The 19,660-nt window shown below is 39.3% G+C and overlaps 6 protein-coding genes across 7 annotated transcripts in view; all 6 read left to right on the forward strand.

Annotated features, from left to right (window-relative positions):
• The window catches only part of LOC147759367 (SH3 domain-binding glutamic acid-rich-like protein 3), a 191,822-nt gene that overhangs the window by 87,905 nt on the left and 84,257 nt on the right, over window positions 1-19,660 (forward strand). The gene's annotated exons all lie outside the window — the stretch shown is intronic.
• Window positions 2,132-4,294, forward strand: LOC147759375 (E3 ubiquitin-protein ligase TRIM45-like). The gene has a single exon (XM_086997726.1). It carries the CDS (start codon window positions 2,231-2,233, stop codon window positions 4,076-4,078), a length of 1,848 nt encoding a protein of 615 aa, XP_086853852.1. The 5' UTR covers window positions 2,132-2,230; the 3' UTR covers window positions 4,079-4,294.
• LOC106168803 (E3 ubiquitin-protein ligase TRIM45-like) overlaps window positions 6,450-19,660 on the forward strand; it is a 28,929-nt gene continuing 15,718 nt past the window's right edge. Inside the window, exon 1 of the mRNA XM_086997491.1 lies at window positions 6,450-6,535. The gene's annotated coding sequence lies outside the window, so the exon portion shown is untranslated. The remainder of the gene's footprint in view (window positions 6,536-19,660) is intronic.
• On the forward strand, window positions 8,906-10,652 carry LOC147759376 (uncharacterized). The gene has a single exon (XM_086997693.1). The coding sequence runs from the start codon at window positions 9,041-9,043 to the stop codon at window positions 9,947-9,949; it is 909 nt and encodes a 302-aa protein (XP_086853819.1). The 5' UTR covers window positions 8,906-9,040; the 3' UTR covers window positions 9,950-10,652.
• LOC147759377 (E3 ubiquitin-protein ligase TRIM56-like) lies at window positions 16,012-17,511 on the forward strand. The gene is made up of 2 exons (XM_086997375.1): window positions 16,012-17,336; window positions 17,471-17,511. Exons 1-2 carry the CDS (start codon window positions 16,166-16,168, stop codon window positions 17,509-17,511), a joined length of 1,212 nt encoding a protein of 403 aa, XP_086853501.1. The 5' UTR covers window positions 16,012-16,165.
• On the forward strand, window positions 17,734-18,393 carry LOC147759378 (NHL repeat-containing protein 3-like). The gene has a single exon (XM_086997979.1). It carries the CDS (start codon window positions 17,771-17,773, stop codon window positions 18,275-18,277), a length of 507 nt encoding a protein of 168 aa, XP_086854105.1. The 5' UTR covers window positions 17,734-17,770; the 3' UTR covers window positions 18,278-18,393.

Consider the following 19,660-nt stretch of genomic DNA (forward strand, 5'->3'; position numbering starts at 1 on the left):
AGCATTGACATTTCCCGCCTTATTATTGAGCAGTTAACAATATGTCCCTGTACAAAATGAGGGCCTACTTAGATTAACTTCACAGACAGTCAGTGCCTGGTTTAATAAACTGGTTCAGTTCTGCTATCTCGTGTATCATGTGCCTCGTGGTAGGTTTAAATGAGCCATCTAGAATGTGTTGAAAATCAGAATATAGACTAAATCCGTGCAAATTACCATCTAGACAACTGAGGAACTTTTCCATTATAACTAAACATGGGGCGACTGATATTGGCAGTCTCCCAGATACGTGTGCAGGGCGTACAGCTCGGGTGACTAGCTATCAGGACGAGTGAGGTGTGTTCTCACGTACGCCAAACAGTGCAGATTTAAAGCCACCCTCTCCATACAATATTTTTTCGTGTTAATTCCAGCCATTTCTGTAATATTTACTTTAGCGATAAGGGAAAAGTTCCTCAATTATATAGGCGGTAATTATCAGTGTTTTGTTTAAACTTTCAACTTTCAACTTTTTACTTATTTGATATTTATTCATGTTTTGTATTCTGAGATATATAAGTAATGCTTGCATTAAAGCTATTTTGAAAGTTCCAAAATCCCTTGAAATGAGATGTTAGTAATCCGTGGCAGGAAAGGTAGTAACTGCTTAATCATTAATCAGTAGCAGCGTCCTGTCCTGGTATTGAGCAGTAAACAACTTGTCCTTGAACAAAATGTTATCAGAGAGTCGGGGTGGATATAAAGCGACTTGAAACGCAATATCAGTGCCTGGTTCAATAAACTAGCCCAGTTTTTACCCTCTCTTGTAACAAGTGCCTCGTGGTGCGGTGTACATCTCAGGTGACTCCAGCTATCAGGACGAGTGAGGTGTGTTCTCAAGTACACCCACGTCAACAATTAGTGCAAACTTAAAGATCCATAGTTTGAGGGTATTTAAAAAGTTCCAAAACCCCGTAAAATAAGATGTCTTGAAACGCAATATCAGTGCCTGGGTTAATAAACTAGCCCATTTTTTGCTATCTCCCGTAACAAGTGTCTGTGTTGCCTCGTAAAACGAAGGTGATTCCGGCTATCAGGACGAGTAAGGTATGTTACTTCTCACGTACACCCAAGTTTACAGTAAGTGCAGATTTAAATGAGCCAGCTACATATAGAATGTGCTGAAAATCAGAATATAAACTAAATCCCTGGAAATGTAATAAAACTCAATAATGCATGCATGAATGTTAGTATGATTTTCACAGTTTTGGGGAGGTGATTTATTTTCATTATTATTACGAGAATGGAAATTTGAAATAGGAAAATCTCTTGAATTATATCTTTCGATGATCGAACTACGTGGCTTCTGAACACTTTTCACGAAACCGAAGGCCAAATTTAGTGCAAATCAATGGTTGATTGAACTCAGATATAAAAAGGGGAACTATATAAACATACAGTTACAGGATGTCGGGGGCTGGGGTCTTGTCTGAATAGTAGATCGACCTGAAGAACAAAAAAATCAAATTTGGCACTAACCTTTATCAAATATTGTTTACCAGGTATAATTTATAGACACGTAAATATTTGATAAAATCAGGTGATTCTGTAACAGTCCATGGGTCTAAGGAGGGTGGCGAGAGGAAAATTCGTAAATAAGAAGCTACCAGTATTAAACTGCAATTTGATCTATGATTGATAACGAGTTTTAAATGTTGTTGGTCATACAATCATGATACATGTATTATTCAGAAAAATAAAACGCGCACCAGATGCTCGATAAATTAGGATAATGTTGTTGAACATTGTTTCTTGGCTGAATGCAACTGAAGTTATGTAGAACTGACTAAAATTTTCACAAAATCACTCCATTTCCACAATTTCTCTTACCAGATAATCAGATATCTTCTCAGATAATTTATTCAAGAACGAACTTTTTCCCAATTTAAGGAAAAGTAACCTGGTGAATATTGCTCACATTAAAATGACTTTTAGCTGCATTTTAGGCCGGTCTAAAGACAATGTAACTGACGTGATTTTATGGGTTACCCTCGCATCCCCCACCGTCCTTGGCAGAGGATATCATCACCTTGTCAGATGACGTGGTCTGATGTTCGTGTATAAAACCCAGAGGCAGTGTTAACCAGTTCAGTCACAAACAGAAAGGGCACGAAAAAACACGACATCATGAAGTGACAAGACTTATATCACAGCGTTTTGGCTGTGTGTAAACTGAATTGAACCTAAAGTCATGGCATCAAAGAAGTTGTACGAGGAGTTCAGTGACAATTTTCTAACGTGTCACATCTGTCTTCACGAGTATGAAGACCCGCGTGTCCTCCCATGCTATCACACTTTCTGCCTGGCTTGTCTTGCCCAGCACGTGGCAGCGAGTGGGACGGGAGGCAACATCACGTGTCCAGTGTGCCGCCAGGAGGCGCCTGTTCCACCAGGTGGACTGGAGAAACTTGTCCGTAACTTCTTTTTGTCCAAGGTGAAGGACTTCATGTTGACAACAGAGAAAAAAGACCAAAAATGTGGTAACTGTCACTCACAAGTTGCTCAATTTTACTGTCAAGATTGCAAACATTTCTTCTGTGAAAACTGTCGACAAAAACAGCATGACGCTATAAAATTTCTGCGAGGACACACAATGATTTCAGTGTCTGATCACGATAAGCAAGTCCAGGAAGAAATGGACGCTAGACTATTTTGTGATAAACACAAAGGACAACAGTTAATCTTTTATTGCACTGATGACGATGTTGTTGTGTGTCGTGACTGTATTCTCACCAAACACAACAAACACAACTGTGTAGACATTGCAGATGTAGCAGAAATCCATAAAAAGAAAATAAACAGTGCCTTTAATAATGTATCTAAGAACATTGCATTGTTTGAAAAAGCAGAGTCGGAAATATCTAAGCAACAGAAAGATACAACTGACCTCGTAAACAAAACGGTGGCCGACATACAACAACAGGAGGCAGATATTATAAAAGAGGTTCAGCGTATTTCTGCTCAATTGATAGCAGAAGCAAAAGACCACGCCGCAACGCACATGAAGTCACTCGAGGCTGAGAAAGATCGTGTTCAACTACAGAAAGTATCCATCCACAGCACATGTGAGTTTGCCAAACAGCTTGTTCAACGTGGCTCTCACACGGAGTTGATGACACACGCTAAAAATATCCAAGCAAGGATGAAAGAATTGAACAATATTAGACCCACCGTACATGTAAAAACAACAGAGATAAGTTTCAGTAAAGGCAAACTTCCAGCGGACTTCTTTGGTCGTGTGAAGAAATTAGAATGGCTGGATGCTGAATCTTTGGTGGATGAGTTTGACAGCAGTATGGAAGATGTATGGGACATATCGTGCAGCCAAAGAGGGACAATATATTCAGTTTCTCACTGGCAGGATAAAATTAAAGCAATATCACCATCTCATGAGATGATATTCCAGGTTGATGTACCAAGTCCCAGAGGTGTCACCGTGCTCAGTGATGACAGACTGGTGGTTACATGTTATGATGGATGCCGAGTGTATTCTTCCTCCGGGAAACATGTCCAAACATTTGGTCAGGGTGACATGTCTGGCCCCAGTGGTGTTACAGTGGACAACAATGGACACATACTTGTCTGTGATAGGACCAATAAATGTATCTGTGTGTATGACGCTTTGCAGTACAATCTTATCAATAAGATCAGTGTTCCTATGTGTGCGTGGCCACAATACATTGCAGTGCTCCCATGTCGTGATACCATTGTGGTGGGTGACAGAGAGGGACACTGTGTATATGGAGTGACCCCCCAGGGTGATGTAGTGTTCCAGTATGGTACACCAGGTAAGGAAGGCTCAGGTGATGGATACCTGGACCACCCCTGGGGATTGTGTACAGACAGCGTGGGGCACATCTTCATTGCTGACCAGTGGAATGACAGGGTGGTTGTTCTGACCTCAGATGGTCAACTGTTGAGATACGTGGTGGGTCCACAAAAGGTTTCAGAACCATGGAGTGTGACCATTGATAACAAAGGACAGCTTGTAGTGGGGGAAGATGAAGACAAGGTGAAAACATTTCGCTATGTTTCTTAACTACAATTGAAGTAATATATCAGACGTAACCGAAACGTTGTGAACATTTTCACCACAAAAAGAGAGAAGAATTACAGCGAAACTTTGTGCATGAACATTATTTGTTGAACACATAATTATGGATATTTCTGAAATTATAACTGTTATATTGGAAGGTGATGATATTGGTTAAAAAATTATTAGTTAAATGATAATGGGAGAGGAAAATAATTTATTATGTACGTTAAATTCTATAAACTAACCAATTTCATGCCGAGGTTCAAAAGTGACAACAAAATAAATTAAATTATTTTTTGTACTCTTTTTCGCACTTTTACAGTCAAGTATATACTACTTCAATCTTTTATTTGAACAATAATACAGTTTGATATGTTTCTTAGAGAAGGACAATACATTGTACAACAAGTGATTTAACCTTCACTGAATCAAATGTACATCTACCTGGTAACAAGCTTGCACGTTCTTTTGTATTCTTGTAAATAAATGCTTTTAGAAATACCGTCAGTAATACCAGTATTTACTGTAAGACCAACAGGAATATTGTAACACTGACGTAAGCGCTGGGACATTATGGGTTTACCTCCATCTCGCTGCGATATCCACATGAAGCCGGATACAAGTCACCGTTACTGCGTCTCCTCACACACTACACGTGGGTTATACTTGGACCTGAGGTCACACCCTCAACTTGACTCCCTAAGTTTAAGGTTCTTTTGGGGCATTTGCATAGGTCGAAATGCACTATTGTCACATTTTTTTTCAAAGTAAATGAGCAATATCTCGTATTATTTCCATGTTATCCTTCTTTTCATGTACAAATATGTGAGTTTGGACATCAGTTGTATTTAATTTTACAAAAAAAATGAAATGCTGACTACTCCCTCTCTCTCAAATAATCGCAAAGGAAATTCAACGAACGATCTCTACTAAACTGAGATTGCCGTTTCTTTAGGATAATCATTTTTTTCTGTTTTCGCGGTTATTTTCAAGCCCATGGATAGCTGAACATAAAATTGATGGCTTGGCGTCCCGTTGTGCTTTATTTATTTATTTATTTATTTTTGTATTTCACTAGTAAAAGTTTGAGCATGCTATGACGACCGCGGTGTCGTCTGCCTCTTCATAAGTTGCGCCTTCCCTGTAAGCGTCATACACGGCCGCGTCCTTTTTTTTGTGTTTTCCCCGTGTTTTTTCGGTTTGGTGTCCGTACTTTTCAGTATCAACTGTAGATCCACGCTCACCTAACACATTCTGACCGTTGAACTCCCCGTAAAACCCCTCCGAGACCAGTGTACCATCTACAGGTCACTTACGGGTCTATACTTGAAAGGGCGGAGAGATACACAAAAAAAAAACGACAAAAATTATTCCATTTTGTTTAAAAAAAAGTCACACTGAATGCTCTAATGAGGCAAATATATTTGTGATATTCATTTTTTTTATATATTAAAGCTAAAAAATGGGTTTCCTCATTCTCTCATACACGGGCCATAATGTTGATCTAGCACTACTAGTTAATGTATCTCTGTATAGAACTCTGATTTCAGCTAAAATAATATGACGCCTTATCTTAATAATGCTTATGATAACACGGACTACAGCCAATAGATGGCGGTAGGATCTAAGGCCGTGTTTCGACCGGGTTTATATATCAAAATAATAATGTTTTTTACATCTAAAAAAAGAGTAAGATGACCGAAAAAAGACAGAAAATAACAAAACGAAAAGAAAAACATTGTTGCTTAAATTTAGGTAGAATTGTTGGCAACCCGCTTTATCATCTAATATCAATTTGTCTAATAAATAGGCCGACCTAAGTTTTTTTAATGACGTGTAATTATATTTATTATTACTGAAGATCCCAATTTAAACCAAGAAGTATTTTGGTTTAGCGCTTTTTAGATTTTTATTAAAACATTGAATTTTTACGAGGCTATAAATCGTCTCCTGTATATTAGTGCTTTTACCTCGCTTTCGAGGAAATTGTTGATCATTTCCCGGCAGTGAAAGTGTAATGCGTGGCGACCCTTATTTCGCCGACCTGGTTGGTTTTTCTGATATGTAGTGCCTAAAATTAACATTCCTACATTATAACATGCAATTAGAAACAACATTCACACTAGCGATCAAGCACTATGTCTTTATCAAGGGTGAGAGAAGGGTGGAAAATTCCCTTGGGGTACACATATTACACTGTAAATACAAAAGGCAAAGCCCGCTGGCTTTACTTTTTCAACAAAATATTTCCAATATAATTTTTCAAAAAGACACCAGGAAGCAAAATAAATTAAATCAACCAAACGGTTAACACCGGCTGGCTTTATTTCCAACAAAACGCTTTCGAGCATGCGCAGTCGTTTGAATCCTGTACTTAGCTACCGTGCAGACGTGTATGGTACCAGAGACGAACAAAAACAAAATTGAGACACAATACACAGTGATCTACAATCTCACTCCGTAAGTAGTGAATTCTTTAATAGCATATTTATATTTACAGTTGAGACCATACGGTGTTTTAAGTATAATATGGGCATATAATGAATAACGCAATAGTGAAAAGACTGATCTTGGCCCGTAACAAATATAATCGAGTCGACCTACTTTATACAATACTGCACATTGAAAGTGTGTCGCAGAGCGTCGACGGAATCATATGAAACTCAAGGACACTGGGTCATTTTAGATTTCTAGTAATGTGTTTACAGTAGAGTTTGTTATGCAGTATAGTAGGGGCCTTACGATGTAGGTATATCATGGCAAATTTCATATACGCCCTCAGCAAGTAGAACTTAGACCAGGAAGGTGGTTTAGGGTTAGTGCGCCTATATCAAAACGGGTCAATATTCCAGATTGTTGATAAGTGAGTCATCCACTGGGACAGTTTAGGGTTTTTATACTAATGCATTTTAAGTACAACCTAGATAAATAACAGGTCGATGCATGGTCTGCCTCCCTCTATCTCTACTCACGCCTGTCTCTCGTTTCCTCCGTCTCTCTCTCTCTCTCTCTCTCTCTCTCTCATATAAAACACGGAAGCTTTGCCGTATCCATACTGTAGCAAATGTCATAACAAAATTTCCGGTGGATGGGTGAACATTTATTTAGACTCGTCTAGAAACAATTAATATGGTGACGGAGATCTGAAATATGATTGAAACAAATGAAAGTAAAAGAATAAACAAAATATAAATTTAAACTTAATAAAACTATCACAATGAAAAAATTACAATACAATACATACAGTAAATAACTAGAAATACGTACATAACAATGCTGCCTCCACTCTTTCGCATACAGTACTAGGCGTGTTCCAACCATGACAATACATGGTGACGTTTTATTGGTGACGTTTTGTTACCAACAGAACACCAATGATCCAACATATGAGGGCGCAACTCACACCAAGGCGTGACAACACAAAGTAAACAAGATAAACAACAAAAACAAACAAAGCAAACAAACAGACAAAAATACAAATGAAAAATAAATAAAAATAAAAAGGCCGACGACACATACCACATGGGGCTTACAAACATCTACTTGTTTTATCGTGGTGATATTGGACTGTACAGCACCAGGATGAGACACAGATAATGTGACTTGCTCTACGTGCCTCTGTCTTCCTCGTAACCACAATGTTAATACAACCTGTCATATAAACATTGGCCGTCACCACCGCATTAGGACTCAAAATCACGAGTATAAGATTTAATCGATGGCGTTTATCTCTCAAGCCAGTCAGATAAGATAAGATAAGAATTTACTCAGCCATTTATAAAAATTGGAAATCATTTTTCTTTGGAACAATGATTGAAGCCGTTTTTTTTCTTTACAGATTGTGATCATCTGGTCAAGATGGGAATCTGCGTGTAAAAAACATCATCGCAGTGTCAGATGATGTGGTCTGATGTTCATGTATGTAACCCAGGAGCAGTGTTACATAGTTCAGTCTCAGACAGCAAATGCCATGAGAACTAGACATCATGAACTGACGAGACGTATTGCTTTAGGCTGTGTGTAAACCTCATTCAACTTGGTGTCATGGCATCCAAGAAGTTGTACGAGGAGTTCAGTGACAATTTTCTCACGTGTCACATCTGCCTTCACGAGTATAAGGACCCGCGTGTCCTCCCATGCTATCACACTTTCTGCCTGGCTTGTCTTGCCCAGCACGTGGCAGCGAGTGGGTCGGGAGGCAACATCACGTGCCCAATGTGCCGCCAGGAGGCGCCTGTTCCACCAGGTGGGCTGGAGAAACTTGTCCGTAACTTCTTTTTGTCCAAGGTGAAGGACTTCATGTTGACAACAGAAAGTAAAGACAAAATGTGCGGTAACTGTGACTCACAAGTTGCTCAATTTTACTGTCAAGATTGCAAACATTTTTTCTGTAAGAACTGTCGACAAAAGCAGCATGACGCAATAAAATTTCTGCAGGGACACACAATGATTTCAGTGTGTGATCACGATAAGCAAGTCCAGGAAGAACTGGACGCTACACTATTTTGTGATAAACACCAAGGACAACAGTTAACCTTTTATTGCACAGATGACGATGTTGTTGTGTGTCGTGACTGTATTCTCACCAAACACAACAAACACAACTGTGTAGACATTGCAGATGTAGCAGAAATCCATAAAGAGAAAATAAATAATGCCTTTAATGATGTTTCTATGAACATTGCACTGTTTGAGAAAGCAGAGTCAGAAATAGCTGAGCAACAGAAAGTTGCAACTGACGTCGTAAACAAAACGGTGGCCGACATACAACAACAGGAGGCGGATATTATAAAAGAGGTTTAGCGTATTTCTGCTCAGTTGATAGCAGAAGCAAAAGATCATGCCGCAACGCACATAAAGTCACTCGAGGCTGAGAAAGATCGCGTTCAACTACAGAAAGTATCCATCAACAGCGCATGTGAGTTTGCCAAACAGCTTGTTCAACATGGCTCCCACACGGAGGTGATGACACACGCTAAAAATATCCAAGCAAGGATGAAAGAACTGAACAATGTCAGACCCACCGTACAGGTAAAAACAATAGAGATCACTTTCAGTAAAGGAAAACTTCCAGTGGACTTCTTTGGTCGTGTGACCATGTTAGAATGGGTAGATGAGTTCGAAAGCAGTATGAACAATGTATGGGACATAACGTGCAGCCACAGTGGAACAACATATCTAGTTTCTAAGTGGCCGGGTAAACTAACAGCAATATCACCATCTCATGAGGTGATATTTCAGGTTGATGTACCAAGTCCCAAGGGTGTCACCGTGCTCAGTGATGACAGACTGGTGGTTTCATGTGATTATGGATGCCGAGTGTATTCCTCCTCCGGGAACCATGTCAAAACATTTGGTCAGGGTGACATGTCTGGCCCCAGTGGTGTTACAGTGGACAACAATGGACACATACTTGTCTGTGACGTGTACAATAAATGTGTCTGTGTGTATGACGCTGTGCAGTACAATCTTATCAATAAGATCAGTGTTCCTATGTGTAAATATCCACGATACATTGCAGTGCTCCCATGTCGTGACACCATTGTGGTGAGTGACTGGTGTGGGCACTGTGTATATGGAGTGACCCCCCAGGGTGATGTAGTGTTCCAGTATGGTACACCAGGTGAGAAAGGCTCAGGTGATGGATACCTGAAGAACCCCTGGGGAGTGTGTACAGACAGCGTGGGGCACATCTTCATTGCTGACCAGTGGAATCACAGGGTGGTTGTTCTGACCTCAGATGGTCAACTGTTAAGATACTTGGTGGGTCCAGAACAGGCTTCTCAGCCATTGGGTGTGGCCATTGATAACAAAGGACAGCTTGTAGTGGGGGAAGATGAAGGCAAGGTGAAAACATTTACCTATGTTCTTTAACTACAATTTAAGTAATATAACAGACATTACCAAGCAACAGCATTTTTACCAGAAAAAGAGAGAAGAATTACAGCGAAACTTTGTGCATGAACATTATTTGTTGAACACATAATTATGGATATTTCTGAAATTATAACTGTTATATGGGAAGGTTATGATATTGGTTTAAAAAAACTATTACTTATACGATAATGTAGGAGTGGGAAAGTAAAGTAATTCATAAAACAGTTTAATTATTTTTTTTACTCTTTTTGGCACTTTTACAGTCAAGTTATACTGCTGTATAATAAGTTCAAATCTTTTCTTTGAGCAATGACATAGTTTGATATGTATCTTTAAAAAAAAGGACACTGCACGACAATTGATTTTTACCTTTAATGGATTAAATGTACGTGTAACAAGCTTGCACGATCTCTTGTATTATTGTAAATAAATGCTTTTAAAAATATCGTCAGTAATACCAGTATTTACTGTGAGACCAGGTATATTGTAACACTAACGTAAGCGCTGGGACATTATGGTTTTACCTCCATCTCGCCGTGATATCCACATGAAGGCGGATACAAGTCACCGTTACCACGTACGTCTCCTCACACACTACACGTGGATTAGCTACTTGGACCTGAGGTCACACTCTTAACTTGAACTCCTAGGTTTTAGTCTCTGTCGATGTATTTGTATAGTTCGAAATGAAGCCTTGTCACATTTTTTACAAAAGTAAACAAGCAATATTTGAGTAATTCTATGATATCCCTCTTTTCATGTGCAAAAATGAGTCTGGACATTAGTTGTATTTTATTGTACAAAAAAAAAAAAAAAAAAGAAAATTCCTTGGAAGTACCACTTTTTTTTCATTTTCGCGGTAATTTTCAAGCCCAAGACCGCTGACCATAAAATTGATGGCTTGGCGTTCCGGTATGTTTTTTTAATTTGTTAATTTTTGCATTTTAAAAGTAAAAGTTTGAGCATTCGATGACGATCGCGAGATCGTATGCTTCTTCATAAGTTGCCTTCTCTGTAACCTTCATACGCGGCCGCGTCCTCTTTCTTCGTTTTTTTTTCTTCATCGACAGCATGGTGTCGGTAATTTCCGGTATCAACTCTAAATCTTTATACGTGTGTAACAAATAAATCGCACACGCTCACACACACACGCGCGCGCGCTCATGACTTGATAAAAGTAACCTGTTCATATATATTTTTTTCTTTTCAACTTTCGATTTTCACCCTGTATAATTAACAATTTAAAGGTTGTTTCTGTTTCCACGCTTCCAAGTATTGTAGACATTGACAGGATTGTGCTGGAAGTGACGTGTAGTGGTTTAAGACGTGAAGCTGAATGGTCATTTTTAGCTAGAAGTGAAGGGAAGTGAAGACGTGGGCTCAGAGATAAAGGCGGTTTTTCCAACAAAACGGTGAGACATCATTTTTTTTTCGGGGGGGGGGGGGAGGGGGGCATTTTGGGCAGAGAATACTTGTAGAAATAATAGGCACATGTTATGAAAACGTGTTACGAAACCTGAAGATCTAAAATCGTGCTTAATGTGCAGTCAATTTGTTTTGTCATATATGCTGTATCGGCCGACAGCGCGACAAAAAACATCAAGGGAAAATAATTCATTTATTAATTTAACCAGTATATCTTATTATGTTTCCATGTGTTCCGCGTCGGGGATTAAGGTGTATATCAGCCGCGTTCCATCCTACGTGGTAGTCAAGATGCGCCAACAGAATGTCGAGTTGATCCGCAGCAGGAAGAAGTTCTATACCCAGTCCATCGATATCTCTGAAAGTAATTCAGTTAAGGAATTTCTAAGGAGACAAGAAGGGACTTCTATCGGTCCACAGCTTTTTAACGGCGTGGAATACTTTCTGACACTGTAAAGACTACAAGACACGCAAATGTACACGTATAATGTACTTCAACCGCCATTTTGACGAAAACCTCAAAAGATATTTGAAAAGTAGAAATGTCTGAAGTTGGACGAGCTGACATGATTGTATTATAGGGGTATATACCGGTACATAATAAATAATAAAAAATAAATAAAATACACGGGGCGTTACCACAAAATATAACATGCCCTTAAAGCATAATACCGGGGCACATATTCAGTGTGCTGCGGATTGAAAAAAATAAAAAAATTCAATATTTTGCACCCTTTATACAAGAGAAATATTTTTTTGCAATCCAGGCTTAAATTCTTTATGCACCTGGCATTTGAATTCACATTTCCTCATATAGTGTCGCGCGTGAGCTGTTAACCTACAGGTGTATTTCCGCTGCTCGTGTGTGATGTCGCCCGTGTCACCAGAAATGACATGCATACCAGACTGCCATTCAGCGAGAGTCCCTGTGGATTTAACTCAATAGAGCGGTAGTTTCGTTTGGAATGAGCCATTATTCAGCACATCCTTTCATGTACAGAATACGCTAAAATATCGTTTAACGCACGTGTTTTACAGTCTCGTAAGAACTGATAGTGTAAAGCGGGTACCCTCTACCAGGGCAACAGATTGATTTTTATTAGATATTCACAGATATGTCTCTGGATTATTCATATCACATTTTTACAAGTGCACATAATTCATTTACGGCCCTGGCAGAGGGTAAAATGGGGGCCCACTATTCATGCAGCGTCGTCGATCTGTTCTGTTTCTCTACAGGTATTGTGTGAAGGGCGCAGATTGTGCTGTCCACGCTAACCTAACACATTCTGCTGTCCACGCTCACCTAACACATTCTGCTGTCCACTCTCACCTAACACATTCTGCTGTCCACGCTCATCTAAAGCATTCTGTTGCCCTCGTTCTCCTACACAACAGCATTCTGTTGTGTAGGAGCCCCATTTTGAGCATAAACATAATGTAACGCCTTGTCTTATGATTAATACAAGATGCAGTCACTAGATGGCGGTAACATCTCAGGTCGCGTTTGGACTGATGTGACAAGAATGGTAGTCTGATAGAAACCGTAGTTCATTCCCCATAATGCTTAGGACAAATCTTTCGGAACAGGAAAATTTTATACATGAAAATTATCACACACATGCTGAAATATTTCAGCTTGTGTTTGATAATTTTCATGTATGATCCAACTACCGAGTTAATGAACATTTTTGCTCAGGAAAATTTTAGTTAACAGCTAGTGAATAGCCAGACACACCGTGTATCTAGTGTTCTGTTTAAATATCTGTGGACCTGGCGGAGGGTAGAAACCTTGGTGATAGAGGAAAAGTTACCCAAATTTCAACGTCGGTTATTACCAATATTTATTATTATTTTGTACCTTGGACTTTTTATTTGATTTATTTAATATTTACTTTATTTTTGTATTTTGTAATATAAAAGTTTTAAGCACATTATGTGGTCTGTGCTCAGTCCTATTATCTTTACACTTCACACTTCACCCACTGAGGATATATATTTTGTTTGGTTTCAGTTTGATGTGGTATGTGGATTATTACTAGATAAATGTTATATGTAAAAATTCCTATGATGAAAAAGCATCTATTGAGGGTTGTGTGTATGAATTCAGATTTTGGCTCACGAAAAACTACTTAGCGACTATTACCATAGATTATCGTATTTACTATGGCTCGATTTTTCTCCATGGGGATTCTTGATAAATTGTAGTCAGCTAAGGCGGCTTAGATGTCCGTTACGCCTACTGAAACTGCCATGTGGTAATTAACTATCGTTTGGCAGCTTCAGTAGGCGTGCCAGACATCTTAGCCGCTTAAGCTGAAAGAAATTTAGCAAGAAACCTCCGGACATGGATCGGACCTATTTGATCGATCTTGGTATGGGAACCCAGTCAAACACCAAGTTTTCCAGAGACAGCAGTACACAGTATCAGAGTTGAAGATATGTTATCACAACAAGCGTTAAAACCAGGGTTTAATTCTCAACAATAAATGTGACATATGACATCACACATTAACAAAGTATGTAAATCACCATATTTCAGTTGGCAACTAATGTCTAAGATTCTTCACCTTATTAACAGCAAGTAAACAGAGCTATTCATCCATGCATTTGTGGCTTCTAGACATGATTACTGCATCACCCTGTTGTTGTTCGGAATGCCTAACTATCAAATGGGGAAAAATCAGTCTATATAGAATTCAGCAGCTCGTTTCCACTGATAAAAAATATGTATATAAGACGTTCAGATTTAAAACTTGGGAGTTCAGATTGAGATACTGAGGGAGCCCGCTCTGGGGAGCTAGGAGACGGGAGCGAGTCATGGGTGATGGTTGAGAAGTTACAGACTTCACGTAAATGATGTAGTTAAAGAGTGTCAACAAATAAACCATTTAACTTGTCATTATGTGTCCTTGGGTTTTCTTTGAGCGACTTTACGTAAAGCTGGCACGAACCATAGAATCGCAGATTGCGTTCTGAGCCTATATAAAAGTTAAAATACCTAAAGTATACAAAAGGGTTTCATTACATATTTCTTATCAGTGTCGCAATATTTGGCGGTACATACTAATTTTCATTAATCAAATTGCACACGTCCACTTACGTTATATAATTACAGGTAAGCTCATAAAACGAGTCGAGTGCACAAGCAAGCGACTCCAATCAAATTAATTAACAAGTGTGGAAATTATATTGGTGAACGGTACAAAGCGATACTTTCGAGTCACGGGACCCAGTTCTGCTATCTCTTGTAACAAGTGCCTCGTGGTGGGACGAGTAAGGTCTGTTCTCACGTACACCCAAGTCTACAGTTTGTGCAGACTTAAAAAACTAGAGTTTGAAAGTATTTGGGAAGTTCCAAAACCCCATAAAATAACATGTTAGACATTAGTAGTGGCGGGCGGGTAAGGTAATAACTGCTTAATCATTGACATTCTCCTGTCTTTGTATTGAGCGGTAAACAACATGTCCTTGACCAAAATGTTATCAGATAGCCTTCATAGAATAACTTCGCAGACAATCAGCGTCTGGGTTAATAAACTAGCCCAGTTCTGCTATCTCCTGTATCAAGTGCCTCGTGGTGCGGTGTACAGCTCAGGTGACTACGGCTATCAGGACGAGTGAGGTGTGTTCTCACGTACACCCAAGTCTACAGTTAGTGCAGGTTTAAATGAGCCATTTAGACTATGTTCAAATGAGCCATCTACCCGTGCTTTAAATTCAACTTGATAGGCCTAATCGGCTATTACGTGGAAAATCACTTGAAACATATCTTTCGCTCATTAAACTACAGGTTTTTTTTTCTTTTTTTAATCAAATACCGTTTAAAGCGCAAACCCATGAAACTGCGTTAGGGGATGCAATCAAAAGGGAAATCAGTGGTATTTTAGTTTATTAATTTTTACAAAGTTACTTGGCAGATAAAAATCCATATTACTTTGACGTAATATTCATTTTAATTATTAAAATAATGTCTGCAATATTTGTAGACGTGGAAACAATCACTAACGTTTTAATTATACAGGGAAGCAATCGATAGTTAAACAGATAAGAATACTTGAACACGTTACTGATAGCCTTTATCAAACCAGGACGGTGTGTGTGTGTGTGCGTGTGTGTGTGTGTGTGTGTGCGATTGTTACACACGTTGAAGATCTACATGAGATACTGAAAACTACCGACACCATACCGAAACGTAACGGAATACGCTGTCGGTGGAAGTGGTGTCTGAACAGCAGGCTGAGCGCTAAAACAAAGATCTCAAACTGATTATACTGTGCTACACTTGACTACATGTACGTATATCAAACATTGTCTCTTATCATGTTTACCAGATATAATTTACAGACACGTTAATATTCAATAAAATCAGGTGATTCTGTAACAGTCCATGGGTCCAAGGAGGGTGGCGAGAGGATAATACAGAAATAAGAACCTTTTTAAACAAGACTTGGAAATTATACTATTCTGCAGTTTGTTGTTTATACAATCATGGTACATTATATTCATAAAGGACTAAACCATGCACGAGATGCTCCATGACATACAGGAACATTTGGTAAAAATGGTCATTTGCTGTCTATAACCGCAAGAGTTGTAAATGCAGGCCAACCTTAACACATTGCCTTTGGAAGGTGATTTAAGACTCTTCGGTGCGTCAGTCATCAAAGTGTAGGCGACCCTTGCAACCCTCACCGTCCTTTGCACAGATTTCATCACACAGTCATGTGACACGGCCTGGTGTTCTTGTATATAACACAGGCGCTGCAGTGTTAAACAATCCAGTCAATGACAGAGAATGCGCCGTTTTTAAGTGACGAGACTAATTATACAGACTTTTGGCTGTGTTCGAACCTAACTCAGTTTAAAGTCATGGCATCTAAGAAGTTGTACGACGTCTTCAGTGACAATTTTCTCACGTGTCACATCTGTCTTCATGAGTATGAGGACCCGCGTGTCCTCCCATGCTATCACACTTTCTGCCTGGCTTGTCTTATCCAGCACGTAGCAGCAAGTGGGTCGGGAGGCAACATCACGTGTCCAGTGTGCCTTCAGGAGGCGCCTGTTCCACCAGGTGGGATAGAGAAACTTGTCCGTAACTTCTTTTTGTCCAAGGTGAAGGACTTCATGTTGACAACAGAGAATAAAGACAAAATGTGCGGTAACTGTGACTCACAGGTTGCTCAATTTTACTGTCAAGATTGCAGACATTTTTTATGTGAGAACTGTCGACAAAAACAGCATGACGCAATAAAAATTCTGCGGGGACACAAAATTATATCAGCGTCTGATCACGATAAGCAAGTCCAGGAAGAAATGGACGCTAGACTATTTTGTGATAAACACAAAGGACAACAGTTAATCTTTTATAGCACAGATGACGATGTTGTTGTGTGTCGTGACTGTATTCTCACCAAACACAACAAACACAACTGTGTAGACATTGCAGATGTAGCAGAAATCCATAAAGAAAAAATAAATAGTGCCTTTAATCATTTATCTAAGAACATTGCACTGTTTGAAAAAGCAGAGTCAGAAATATCTAAGCAACAGAAAGATACAACTGACATCGTAAACAAAACGGTGGCCGACATACAACAACAGGAGGCGGATATTATAAAAGAGGTTCAGCGTATTTCTGCTCAGTTGATAGCAGAAGCAAAAGACCACGCCGCAACGCATATGAAGTCACTCGAGGCTGAGAAAGATCGCGTTCAACTACAGAAAGTATCCATCCACAGCACATGTGAGTTTGCCAAACAGCTTGTTCAACATGGCTCCCACTCGGAGGTGATGACACACGCTAAAAATATCCAAGCAAGGATGAAAGAACTGAACAATGTTAGGCCCATCGTACAGGTAAAAACAACAGAGATCACTTTCAGTAAAGGAAAATTTCCAGTGGACTTCTTTGGTCGTGTGAAGAAGTTAGAATGGCTAAATTCTGCATCTTTGGTGGGTGAGTTTGATATCAGTATGAACTACATGTATGTATGGGACATATCGTGCAGTCAAAGTGGAACAAAATATTTAGTTTCTTTAATAGCAGGTAAATTTACAGCAATATCACCATCTCATGAGGTGATATTCCAGGTGTATGTACCAAGTCCCAGGGGTGTCACCGTGCTCAGTGATGACAGACTGGTGGTTACATGTGATGATGTACAGGGGCGGATTGAGGCCGTCTTCTGGGTCTTCCGGAAGATGGTCAGATTTTCAAGTTTACATTCACAGGTATCAACATTTTTCTGTCGGAAGACGGTCAAAAATGGAGGATAGGTCAACAAAGATAATGTGGAAGACTGTCAGAAAATATCTCTGGATCCGCCCCTGGATGTATGCCGAGTGTATTCCTCCTCCGGGAGACATGTCAAAACATTTGGTCAGGGTGGCATGTCTGCGCCATGGGGTGTTACAGTGGACAACAATGGACACATACTTGTCTGTGACAAGAACAATAAATGTATCTGTGTGTATGACGCTGTGCAGTTCAATCTTATCAATAAGATCAGCGTTCCTATGTGTAATAATCCACAATACATTGCAGTGCTCCCATGTCGGGACACCATTGTGGTGAGTGACAGAGAGGGACACTGTGTATATGGAGTGAACCCCCAGGGTGATGTAGTGTTCCAGTATGGTACACCAGGTGAGGAAGGCTCAGGTGATGGATACCTTGACTCCCCCTGGGGAGTGTGTACAGACAGCGTGGGGCACATCTTCATTGCTGACAAATGGAATCACAGGGTGGTTGTTCTGACCTCAGATGGTCAACTGTTAAGATACGTGGTGGGTCCGCAACAGGTTTCAGCACCAGCAGGTGTGGTCATTGATTACAAAGGACAGCTTGTAGTGGGGGAGAAAAGAGGCAAGGTGAAAACATTTCGCTGTGTTCGTTAACTGCAAGTTAAGTATCAGACATTACCCAGCAACATCATTTTTACCACAAAAAGAGAGAAGAATTACAGCGAAACTTTGTGCATGAACTTTATTTGTAGAACACATAATTATGGATATTTCTGTTAATTGTTATATTGATTGTTATATTGGAAGGTGATGATATTGGTTAAAAAACTATCAGTTATACGATAATGTAGGAGTGGGAAAGCAAAATAATTCATTATGTACGTTTAAATTCCACACACTAACCAATTTCATGTCGAAAATAATTCATAAAACAGTTTAATTACTAGTTTTTCACTTTTTTTGGCACTTTCACAGTCAAGTAATACCGCTGTATAATAAAGCTACAATCTTTTATTTGAGCAATAATGATGTTTCTTAAAATAGGAAAGAGTGCGACAAGTGATTTTACGCTGAATAAATCAAATGTTCATGTAACACGATTGCGCGATCTTTTGTATTCTTGTAAATAAATGTTTTTAGAAATATCGTCAGTAATACCAGTATTTACTATGAGACCAGCAGGAATATTGTAACACTATAACGTAAGTGCTGAGACATTATGGTTTTACTTCCATCTCGCCGCGATATCCACATGAAGGCGGATATAAATCACCGTTACCGCGTCTCCTCATACACTACACGTGGATTAGCTACTTGGACTTGAGGTCACACTCTTAACTTGAACTCCTAGGTTTTAGGCTCTTTCGATGCATTTGTATAGTTCGAAATGCACCCTTGTCACATTTTTTTACAAAAGTAAACTAGAAATATTTTATTAATTCTATGATATCCTTCTTTTCATGTACAAAAATGAATTCTGGACATTAGTTGTATTTTATTGTACATAAAAAAAAAGAAAATTAATTCCTGACTCTTTCTCTCTCTCCCCCTCTCTCTCTCTCTCTCTCTCTCTCTCTCTCTCTCTCTCTCTCTCTCTCAAATAATCGCAAAGAATTTTAACTAACGATCTTTACGAAGCGCCGTTTCCTTGGAAGTACCACTTTTCTTTCATTTCGCGGTAAATTCAAGCCGCTGACCATAAAACTGATGGTATGTTTTCAATTTATTAATTTTTGCATTTCACAATTAAAAGTTTGAGCATTGACAGGATTGTGCTGGAAGTGACGTGTAGTGGTTTAAGACGTGAAGCTGAGTGGTCATTTTAGCTGGAAGTGAACGGGAGTGAAGACGTGGGCTCAGAGATAAAGGCGGTTTTTCCAACAAAACGGTGAGACAGCATTTTTTTGGGGGGGAGGGGCATTTTGGGCAGAGAATACTTGTAGAAATAATAGGCACATGTTATGAAAACGTGTTACGAAACCTGAAGATCCAAAATCGTGCTTAATTTACAGTCAATTTGTTTTGTCATATATGCTG

The sequence above is a fragment of the Lingula anatina genome, chromosome 10, assembly GCF_051362555.1.
Source record: "Lingula anatina isolate TDL-2025a chromosome 10, LinAna3.0, whole genome shotgun sequence".
NCBI lineage: Eukaryota > Metazoa > Brachiopoda > Lingulata > Lingulida > Lingulidae > Lingula > Lingula anatina.

What these genes read in the sequence shown, in the direction of transcription:
- LOC147759376 (XM_086997693.1), top strand. Translation starts at nt 9,041, where the DNA reads ATGACACACGCTAAAAATATCCAAGCAAGGATGAAAGAACTGAACAAT.
- LOC147759375 (XM_086997726.1), top strand. Translation starts at nt 2,231, where the DNA reads ATGGCATCAAAGAAGTTGTACGAGGAGTTCAGTGACAATTTTCTAACG.
- LOC147759378 (XM_086997979.1), top strand. Translation starts at nt 17,771, where the DNA reads ATGTCTGCGCCATGGGGTGTTACAGTGGACAACAATGGACACATACTT.
- LOC147759377 (XM_086997375.1), top strand. Translation starts at nt 16,166, where the DNA reads ATGACAGAGAATGCGCCGTTTTTAAGTGACGAGACTAATTATACAGAC. An exon ending in AAATTCTGCATCTTTGGTGG is followed by an intron (nt 17,337 to 17,470) that starts GTGAGTTTGATA and finishes GTGATATTCCAG; the next exon opens with GTGTATGTACCAAGTCCCAG.